The following is an 11,463-nucleotide window of genomic DNA, read 5'->3' on the forward strand; positions in this document are numbered from 1 at the left end:
GTTCCCGTAATAAAGAAAACAAGACTTTTTATTTGCAGTTTCCTGGAGAAACTTTACCAGATAATAAACACTAATCCATGATCAGTTTACAGGTGTTAGTTCACCATGACATCTTTATTCTCATGATACAGCTTTTCAAATCCATTTCTTTAGCTGCACACAATTATTATTATTTTTTAGATTTGTAATCCACATTTATTCGGATCTGTAATCATAGAGGTAATTTAATTTCACCCTATAAGGGATTCTTTTTTGTTTCATATAATGACTTTACATGTGTCATTAATAAAACATTCATTAGAATCCGATCAAATCACCTCAAACTCTGATTAATCTTGTGATGTACTTTCATACTTTTAAAACGATTGATTTATTTGCATTTATGCCTGCATGATATTCACACTACAAAGCAAGATACTGTACAACATATTGTACCATATACACCAGGTGAAAAGTAGAAAATGCTCAAGTTAAGAATCAGAAAATAAGTGAATTCTTACCAAGGTCATTATAGATGGACAAGAGGGGATTTTCCAGATAAGTTTTGAAAACTTGTTGGATCTCATTCGGAGTAAAGTCACTCATATTAGACATGTCGAAGTCCAACACTGAATGAAGTCAGTGTCAGTGAACTTAGTGTCGCATTTGTAAAAACAAACGTCATGACCTGCGTGTGTCAGACCACGCCCATTCTCATGTATATTCAAATTAACCATGTGACATTAATCGCTCAACAACAAAAAATAAGGTAAAACCACTGAGCATTGAACTGTCCATTTGCAATGCATAGCCTATCGTAAGAATAGCCTACATCAAAAAAAAAAAAAAAAAAAAATGCATTTAGAAGCTACACAAATTCACAAACTATATCAGTGACTTTTAAATGTTATAAAAAATAACATGACTATTAATATTATAACATTAAGTGATAGTTACAGTCAGAAGAAAAACTAATAGCCAAGATTTCGATTCACATCAATCATGTGCGTGACATTTTCAGTTCAGAACCGAGAATTGATGAATAAATACACATGATAAGGGTAGACTGAGAACATTTGGCACAGTTTTATAACATTTAAAAAAAACTTGCGTGCACAGAAGTCTGAGCCATGATTTTTGCTCTGCACGTTATTATTAGTTATTATTATTATTATTATTATTATTATTAGCACATTATCATATTAGTAGGCTATTATTAGCCTTCTTTTTGAATGTGGGAAATTTAGGTTGGCCTATGCTCACACAGGGAAATACATTATTTATGTATTTCTAATAATACACATTTCTAGCTTTTAACAATTCCTTAAACATTATTTAAAATGCGATTTGTTTTGTCATGCATTAGAACTATATCCTAATATTATTAAGAATATATTAGTCTCTTCAGTTACGTCACGCCAGTTATGTTCTTCTTCGCGCAATTTTCGGATTTCAATTTGCAGCGCCACATGACTAAATCTGACAGATTTAAGAAAGAAACACGTTGTCTTTTGAAGGAGAACTAACAGATATTAGGATTATTATGACGATAGTAAATTCAAAACCCAGCCGACTCCGGCTTGAGGAGACATCAGCCATCAAGGTAAGATATGGGGTTTTAGTCTTTCTCGCCGCGGCATGGTTATGTTATATTTGCATTATATTTGTGAGCAAGTGGTTTTCTGAAATGTAGGCCTACATAAGCCACATGTAGGCTACTGTATTAGCAATGGCAGGTTGTCGATACAAGACATTGTGATATCTCTTCGTGATATCGTTGTTATCAGGGCCTGTTGTGCTGAAATCCGGGCCCATACTATGATGCTATTTAAACAAACTCGGGGTTACATGATTAGTTTCAAGTTGACAAAACCAAACCAATCCAATCAGGCTTTGTTGGTACAAACACTAATCATCAACTTTCACTGTCAACTCAGGCTTTGATCCTGAGTTTAAGTGTTATAGTTGATGGGCTATAGGCCTAGCTAGGTATAGAACATTTTGAACATTTAAGTTCACATGTAGTGATTTTTATAGCTTTATCTATGATTCTATTTATATTACCTTTATATGTTTATATTAATTTAAACTAAGTGCATAATAATTGATAGACTAAAATTGTACGTGTAATGGACTATGGGTGAAAGGATTACATAATTTATAAATCATACAAAATTATTATTATAAATAATCATTGCTAAAAGCTAGACGATTTGTGTTTAAAAATGATCTGCTATGTAGGGACCTGTAATCTTGCAGTAGAAACATTCAGCCCAATTTATACTTCTGTGTCGAACTCGCGTGTACGTTGTAGGCTGTCTTTATTAACGACAATCTATACATATGATAAACTACAATTTTAGTTTATTAATTATTATAAAGCAGTAAGCACGTAGTGTAAATGAATATAAATTAGTGCTGGGCAACAATTAAAATGTTTAATCGCATGATTTTCTGTGATTAATCGCAGTATGCGCAAAATTCAATAATGAATTCAAAAGTAGTGTATTGCATACTTTTATTTTAAAAGTACTGCTATATGAACAAAAGTGCAATAACATTTGGTTTTCAAACACTTTAAACAAATAAGGTTCTTGTTTACAGCAGTTAAAAGTTAGTAGCAGTTAAAATATTTCTTGTAAATCTCAACTTAAACATTAATGTAATCAAATTAAATATAAAACCAAAACTATTTGGCACTGCCAGGGCATTAACGTTTTGTTTAGTTTGTTATAAAAAAAGTTACAGCATTCTCCTTTGGAGAATCTCAGTCAAAAAAAAAAAAAACACTTTCAGTTATACAGGTTGAGTAGTTATACAATGACAAAATTAACTGCATTTATCCATTTCTCCAACTTTACATTTACTTACTCATCTGCACCAAGCCAGTTGCTAAGACACACAAGGTCATTCACATTTTCAGATGATAAAGAAACTCTCTTTTTCTTTAAAATACAACCATAAAGAGAAAACAACCTTTCACAGGGTACGGATGTTGCAGTTGTGGCCAAGTACTTCTGTGCAATGGAGGCCAGCCTGCATGTTTGGACCACCACTGTAACGGACAGGCCTCTATACTGATGTTGGGCTCTGCTCTGTATCGACGCACACTGTTCTCAACTGAGCCTTCCTCGTGTTCGGAATCAGACTCTGATGAAGCAGCCAATAGGGCAAACTTTCCCTTTGGTGGCTTTGATGTTGTTGCTTCCACAGGTTTCTCTGCAACAACCATCTGTTCCTTGAGTAATTTAGTGCCCGAGGCCCACAGCTCACCTCTCTCAGCTCTGGGTACACACTTAAGGTCCTTGAATCTCGGGTCCAATGCGGTAGCAATCTTCAGTTATGCAATGTTGGGATTTTCCTTGCGTGTCTCCAGGTCTGTTCTGAATGTAGACTAGAATTTGACCACATAGGCAGGCTCATCATCTTAACTCTCCATCACCCGAGAGAGATGGCATAAAGCAGGCAGAACCACAGAGCATGAAACCTACTTTTCTCCTCCCAGAAGTTTAGTCACACACCTGCAAGAAATCAAGCCCATTTCACCCAAATGTTTTGCATTCACTTATAAAAATGTCCTCTACATATTCATGCTATATTTACACACACATACAGACACACAATTTCTCTCTCACATGCACTCAGACAGGTCAGTGAGAATTATACATGACGTAAAATATACCAGCAGGGCTCCAGTAGCATTTCCAGCCTCTGTAGTTTGTGCATTTCAGCTGTAGTTGGCATGGCGATCTTGGTGTTGTGTGTGGTGAGGACATCCCTCAGTGGCTGTTCGTTTCGGCGGACACATTTTATCATGTCCAGGGTTGAATTCCACCTGATTGGAATGTCTTGTATAAGCGACTCCTTTTGTCCATGTTCAATTTGTTTTAGTTCTAATTCTGCAGCACTCACTGGACTGTGTTTAAAATGGCCCACAACTTTTCTGCATTTGGCCAGGACATTGTCAAATGCACTGTTGTGCAGAGATACTGTGACAGACTATCTGTGCTGACTTTTTTTGAAACGTTCCACTGCTGTGCAACATGCATAAAATATTCAGCACAGGTTTTCAGCAAAATGTCTCTCTTGTGTTTTCATTACTGTCAGAGCATGTGAATGCAGTTCCCACTGTTCATCAATATAATGCACTGTAACCCCGAGGTAATTATGATTGCTCAGCGATGTCCAGTAGTCTCCGGTGAGAGCAACAGTTGGTGCACATTGCAAACGCCGTCACATTCGTTCAACTTAAATTCAAAATAACTCACAATTTCATGCATAACCCTTCAATTCCGCTAAAAATATCTTCCATTGGGTGTCTTTGTCGACCTCTTGTGGGCAAAAAAATAACATAACATGATATTTCATGACTCTAGCCACTAGATGGGCGTATAGCTCTATATGGAGCAAATGAGCTGTTTCCCCTGGGTCATGAAGTTAGTTTCTGTTCAGTATGCATTCAGATACACATGTATACATTATAAAATCCTTTTATAAAGTATTTTGAGCATTTTTAGGTTCTTCTATGTCTACTGAAGCATTCCATTCATTCCTGTTGGGGTCAAATTGACCCGTAAACGATTGTTACTTTTAAAAATTTCAACCACAAAACTCCTCGAATGCTGTTTATTTGTACAGTGTTATGATTAATAACAGTTTAAAAGCCACATTTAGACACATATTACGGAAAGGAATTTAATCACAAACACATGCATGCATACAGATTTAAAATTTGCACAAATTTTAATCCCATAGAAAGTTAGATGGGCAAGACACAAAGATACACATTTGGGGGAGTTTATTGGATAGCACTGAAAGTACCATTTGTTATCATATTTGTGTTTTTATACATGTTAAGCAGGTTTTAGAAATGAACTTTTAAAGTAATTAGTAAACCATTTTAATCACTCCAAATCTATCTAAAATAAAAATGACAACATCTTGATTTTTGTTTAAGATACACATTATATTGTATATTCTTTAGTTTGAAACCTTCACACACCCCTCCATTGCCACTACATAGAGATAGCTGTATTAAAAAGCGCACTAGTGTTAAACATATTTCAATAATCTTAAATCAGAAGTTCACATAATCTTTTGAGACGAGCCCGAAGTACCCTTTACTTTATTGACTTAAGTTATTAACAAAATTTTAGAAGGAACACTAAATTTAAACAATTAACTTTGGTACATAAAATACTAACCTAAATCTAAAATAACATGAAAATCTAACAAAAATAAGAGGATACTGAAAAGAAAACAGAGAATTTAAGTAGAGATCGCTTCACAGATACTGATGTGAGGAATATACATTTATATATGTATTCTGTGAACTGAGGTTTGTATGATTTCAGACTCACTGAAGCGACGAACAGATACTCATTTCAAAGTGTTCTGTGAATCAAAAAAAGAAATGTATTTTACTTGTTCGATTTACATGTATTCATCCAAACTCTCAATAACTTCTTGTTTTGAGTATTTTCTCCATTCATTTGGAATCTCTCCTTCCCCCTCAAATGTTTTATTGTAGTAATTTTCCAGATCTTTCTGGAATCTGCAAACAAACCACTTCCAGTAGGGCAGTTCAGAGAGATCAGGGGTGATGCTCCAGTCTTTAAAAACTCCTCCTGCTCTTCTGTAATCTCTACAGAGAAATTCATCTGAATCATTGGGATGAAAATATAGATCGCTGTTTGCTACTGCTGATGTGCAGATATGAGTAGACAAGTTAGATGTATCATGGTAATATATTCCATTCAGACCAATACTACGATGGAAAGGAGCACAGTGATCTCCATAATGGTTGTTTGTGGTGTGGGTGCAGGTCACTCCACAGAACGGACACTGAACCCAACAGCACTGACAGAAGTGATCAATCAGAATCTCATCTGGTCTGAACTTACTCTCCAACTTTACTGGAAATGTATTTGTGTTGAATCTGCTGTTGATGTCTGACATTACAGCAGGAAGCTCTTTTCTTATCACATCTTCTAGGAGGTTGAAATCATCAACATCATCATGTTTAACTCCACTGAGGTCTTTTTCAGAGAAGATCAGCACATCTGAGAGCTGCTGTGTGAAACTCTTCAACCACAAACCAACATCTCCTCTGTTCACTTGAACATGTTCAGTAGATTCATGTGCTGCTTTCATGATCTTCTGCTGCAGGAGTTTAATGTTCTCCTTCATCTTGGGTAAAACACTGTCACTGAACTTATCACAGATGTACCGAGTGACTTCATCTCTGATGAAACTCTTCAAGTGATGGCTGGGATAATTAATGTAATCCATGTATTTAACAAAATCCTCCTCTTCTGCCAGTGTCTTCAGGATGTGTTTCTCCAGATTTGATCTGTTTCCATTCAGTGATTCACAGTTTTTCATCAATTCATATGTCAGATGTCTGGCAGTCTTCTTGTAGAGACTCTGCTCAATGGGCTCTTTAAGTTTCTGACAGATGATCTCTCCAAAAATGGCAGCTGATGTTGCTTCATGACAGTATTTCTGGAAAATACTATAGTACTCTTCTCTCTTCTTCTCAACATATATTGCAGGATCATTGGCTTCCTTAAACAGTCTGTGTTGGTCAGTGATCATCTTGTTTGCTCCCGTACAGATGGAAAGAACCAAATCAATAAAGAATTCTTTCTTGAACTCATATTTCATTCCTTTCTGATGTTCTGTTGCTCTATTCTTGATGTAACCTATGATTTGTTGAATCCAGCTGATGTTGTAGCCCATCTTTGAAATGTTAAATGACTGTATCATCTTGTCTGTTTGCTGTTCAACATCTGTGATTAATAACTTGATTTCAGCTTCCTTCTCTGGAGACAGAGTTCGACTGTATCCAAATGTTTCTTTAACTTTTCTGTAAGCACCCTTTACCGCCTCTGTAACCGTCTTTTTTGTGGACTTTTTGAAAATAACATATTCACAATAACTCGACACAGTGAAAATCTTGGTGTACTCACTGTTCTCTTTAATGTGGTCTACAGGAGCACTTTCATAGACGTCACTGAGGATCTCTTTCACATCTCTCATTATGTCAATGTCTTTGATTGAAGGAGTGTCTGAGACAATACTATTCACACTCTGTTCCCAAAACAATTCAAACTCTTTCTTCAGTGTTTCTTCATCATTTACTTTGTTTTTGAGTTTTAAGTTAAGTTCTTTGCTCTTTTCATAGAGAGTGTTTTCATGATTTGTTCTCTGAGCATCAATCTTTTTCTTCAGGTCTCGCTGATGAAGAATCCCATTTAATTTCTTTTTTGTTTCTCTCACAATGTTTTCCTGAACATCTTTGATTTTGATTTCAAATGATGTTTTCCACTGAATCAGTATTTCTGCATATGTGTCTTTCTCAAAGAATTCAGACATTGATTTCTCCACTTCTTCGCTTGTTTTCTTCAGTTCTGTTTGAAGATCAGTTTCCTCAACCTCATGAATTGCTTCATTTTCTATTTGGATGTGTAGTTTGTTCTCAGTTTTCATCATGGCACTACGAAGACTCCAGGACCACTTGCTGTATTCAGTCTCCAGTTTCCTGTAGGTGGAAATCTCCAGAGAATTTCTGAAGCTGAAGACGAATCGTTCCTTCAGTAAAGCCTCCCAGAGATCTTTAATACGATCTTTTAAGTCTATTTGCATCATTCCATGTGATTTTGAGGCATGAGACATAATAGTTTTCTTTAGTTCTTGAATATTCTCACAGTATTTTGGGTTTGGTGGTGCCATCGGTGGGCTTCCCTCCCAGAGCTGAGCAAAATACTTCACATCATTCTGAACATCAAAGTCAATTACATCACTAAAACAATCTGCATCATAGTCTTCCTCTTCTGCAGCAAGTTTTGTCATCTCATCCAGTGTCTCCAGCAGTCGTCTCCTTCCCTCCAAGTTTTTCTCTCCAGCTGTGACGTCTGTGACGTTTTGATGCACAAACACACAGCTGGGATTCATTCTGACCTTCTTCATCCTCAGGAAGGCCTGAACAACAATCTGAAGAATGTCCTGCATGTCAGATGGGTTTTCTCCAAATATATTGATCAAGGTCAAATTAGCAAGACCAACAACAAATGTGGCCAATTCATTGTCATGATGTCTTGTTGATCTTCCAGCCAGTTCCAGAGCACGAAGACCCTCAGTATCAACAGCCAGAATATAGTCAAAGTTCATCTGTGTTTTCATCTCGTCTGAGACTCTGACCAGCTGCATGAAAGCTCCTCTGGTGCACCTGCCAGCACTGACGGCAAACTGGAGTCCAAACATGGCATTCAGCATGGTGGATTTCCCAGAGCTCTGAATCCCTAAAACTGACAGCACAAAGACTCTCTGGTCTCCCAGTTTCTGGACGAGTTTATCTAGAACAGCAGAGATCCAGATTACAGGAACATGAGCAGCATCTCCATCCATCAGCTCCAGTGGAAATCCAGAGATCATCATCTCTGCTGCAAGACTCGGAAGAGAAGAGAAGTCAAACTGCAGATCTTTCTTGTTCTTATTCACAGATGAACATGATTCATAGATCTGACCGATCTCCCTCATGATGTGCTCCAAACCAAACGCTGCAGCTTGAAGATCCTCAGATATTCTCTCAAGTTCTGCTTGTTTAGCTGTCAGTTGTTCAGATGCATCATGATTCTCTTTCAATTTTAAGACTGCTGACCATTTTTCATTACACTTATGATGTAGATCAGAAAGGTCAGCTGAGATATGTTCATCCAGGCGTATTCCTAGCCATTTAATGAAATGCATCTTATCTCCAGTATCTGTGTTCATTTCCTTAATGAAGAACTTCATAAACTCACTGATGTCAGATTCATGCTGCTGTTCACGGATTTTCATCATCTCTGTTTTCTTTCTACTGATGTCCATTTCTGTCTCATGTGCTTTAGGTCGATGTAGTTCTTTGTTCTTCTGACTCCACTGATGCCACAGTTTCCCCTGATGAGGCAGAAATGATTCCTTGATTTCTGTCAGATCTTTCTTCTCCAGTAAACTCATCATCTGCTGTGCTGCTTCTCTTCCTCTCCTGCAGTCTTCATCATATTCCTCATCTACTCTGATGTCTGAGTGTTTGGACACATCTTCAAGTCTGAAAGTGGAAGTTGATTCTGAGATACAATCAGTTATAGCTCTTCTGAGTTCTTCAGATACTTTTGACTGATTTCTGTCTTCCAGACCAATCCTATATTTTTTCTTTATCACAGTTACAGCAGATTCATCCTCAGTAAAAAGACAAATGAGTGGCTTTGAGACCTTGTAGAGTTGTTGAAGTTTTATCATGTTTTTGTCATTCTTCTGAAGTTTTGGTAGAAGAACAACATTGACTGAGGCCATTTCAGTGAGGATCTGCAGCTGTTTCTCATGATCTCCTGCATCACCATGTAGATTACAGAACGCAACACAGTCCGTGAATTTATCATCATCTGATCCAGAGGGGCAGAACCAGGCGATCTCGACCACTCCATCCATCAGGACTCTGGTTCTGCTGCTGCCTGGGCAGTTCCTGTGGAAGAACGTGTTGTGTTTCTCATTGATCAGACTGTTCATCAGCTGAGACTTGGATGAAGACACGGAGCCAAATCTGAAGAAAGACACCATTGGAGTTTGTGCCTTGTAGACCGGATGGGTTTGACTGATGATTTCATTGTTGGTGTTTTTCATCTTCCAGCTCTTGTTGATTTGTCTGAATGTCCAGAGAGGAAACTCAATCTGTTGTGTGAATGGATCAGGAACAAGCAGAGGCAGAGCGTACTGACACTGGGACAGTTTAGTGACCATCAGCTGCTTAAGGAGACCGTCAGCACAATGAAACACAGCCATCTGAACATCCATCGGGTCAATTTGCTCAGATTTAGTTATACCTTCATTAGGCACTGACCCTAAATTTAAAAAAAACTCCTCAGGATCTGCCTCTTGTCTAAATGAATCATAGCTGCCTTGTTCATTGTGACTTTCCTCATTGGTCTCTTTAGTTTTAATGTATCTTGCTCTGTAGTTCATCATCAGTAGTTTTTGTATGAAAGTCTGAATCAACTCCTCTTCAGCACAAGACTCATGGGACTGTAATGAATGTACAGATGTTAACTGAAGAATATCTTTAGCTCTCAGTTTATTGTGATGTCTGCCTTCAAGATGAAGTCTGTGAAATAGATTCATTTTTTTAGCCAACACTTCCTGTTGTAGGTGTTGATCTGTAGTGATTTCTGATGGTCCACAGTGCTTGTTTTCTGCCTGTTGAAAAAATAAACATTTCATTTACTTTGATTATTTTGTTTTTGTCTTAATTAAATATCACTCTAGTCTTAACTTTACATTTTTCAGTTGATAGCATTTCAGGGATATCACTTTTAACCTGTTAACCATCAGTCCCACTTTTTTAGCCTCCAAATAACAGAGAACTTTCTTTGAACTTTGGTTAACATTCTGGAAAGTTTATCTCAAATTATGAGCAAACGTTCTTCCAGTAACATTAATAGAACATTCTTTCAAAAGTTATCTGGTCATTAATAATGTTCTCCAAAAGTTAACACAAAAACATTATTTATAAATTGTTTGTAGATTTTTTTTGATTTTTTTTATGTCCTCATAATGTTGGTAGAACATCCTTTAAAAATGAGAATGACAGCTAACTTCAAATGAATAAGATTGTGTTTGACGTTTTAAAATTCTTGGAACATGGGACAGTTTTGTAGCTTGTCCCATAATTGTTATTCCTAATGTAGAACTAGGGCTGGGCGATATGGCAAAAAAACAAACAAATCCGATTTACGATTTAAATTTTATTAAGAATTTACTAAGAATTTCATTAAGTTTAGTGACAACACAATGTTTACATGGTACAATGGCTGGTATGCTACTGTTTTTATTATTGCTTAACACAAATTTCACAATTTCAATTCAATTCTTGTGATTTGATTCTGATCTTGATTCAGTATCGTTTCCTTTGGATAAATATTAGGTAGGCTACAGTAGATACGTTAATGTGTAATGTAAATTTTTCACAAAACAATAAATAAAAATCTCACCTAATTCTGTAAACATACAGAGCCCTGTCAGCTGGTAGCCTATTATTATTATTAAAGGTTAAAAATAACATTTCAAATTAAACTATGCGTTTTTTATAATAACAACGTTATAATATTTTAATGATATAGGTAAAAATATAATAAATATGTAATATAGTTATATTTAGCAAGATAATCCTCTCTATAGCAATATTTTAAGTCTAACTAACATGCTATGGTTAAATGACTTTCCTGAGGTAAATGTAACATTACGTGACATGTTGTTCCACAGCTGTTATATGGACCTCTTTCCGCGGTTAAAAAACACTGATAGATCGATTTTATTACATTTCGGTAAGTTGAACTGTATCTTTCAAAACTACCCATATTCGTGTTTATTTACTATTAACTAGTAGGCTACTAAAGAGTAACAGATGATCAGTTCACATGCTGTTTGAACTGAGATCTGTCAGTGATC

General features: G+C 36.4%; 2 protein-coding genes across 5 annotated transcripts in view; both read right to left on the reverse strand.

Annotated features, from left to right (window-relative positions):
- tefb (TEF transcription factor, PAR bZIP family member b) overlaps positions 1-641 on the reverse strand; it is a 140,113-nt gene extending 139,472 nt beyond the window's left edge. For 2 of the 4 annotated variants that reach the window (XR_013194751.1, XM_077202490.1), the window contains exon 1: positions 501-622. Coding sequence is in view for 1 of the 4 variants with exons in the window: in XM_077202491.1 (XP_077058606.1) it covers positions 501-594 (94 nt within the window). In the remaining 3 variants the exon portion in view is untranslated. Of the gene's footprint in view, positions 1-500 lie in introns of all 4 variants that reach the window. The other 2 variants (XR_013194752.1, XM_077202491.1) reach the window with 2 other exon arrangements.
- A 4,747-nt stretch (positions 642-5,388) lies between these two features.
- Positions 5,389-10,209, reverse strand: LOC143711064 (interferon-induced very large GTPase 1-like). Its single transcript, XM_077202349.1, has one exon. It carries the CDS (start codon positions 10,135-10,137, stop codon positions 5,413-5,415), a length of 4,725 nt encoding a protein of 1,574 aa, XP_077058464.1. The 5' UTR covers positions 10,138-10,209; the 3' UTR covers positions 5,389-5,412.
- Positions 10,210-11,463: the final 1,254 nt, after the last annotated feature.

This window comes from Siphateles boraxobius, unplaced genomic scaffold, assembly GCF_051911475.1.
Source record: "Siphateles boraxobius isolate OS27281-9 unplaced genomic scaffold, OSU_SipBor_1 49, whole genome shotgun sequence".
NCBI lineage: Eukaryota > Metazoa > Chordata > Actinopteri > Cypriniformes > Leuciscidae > Siphateles > Siphateles boraxobius.

Excerpts from the sequence above, each read along its gene's own strand:
- LOC143711064 (XM_077202349.1), bottom strand. The coding sequence starts at position 10,137 with ATGAATCTATTTCACAGACTTCATCTTGAAGGCAGACATCACAATAAA.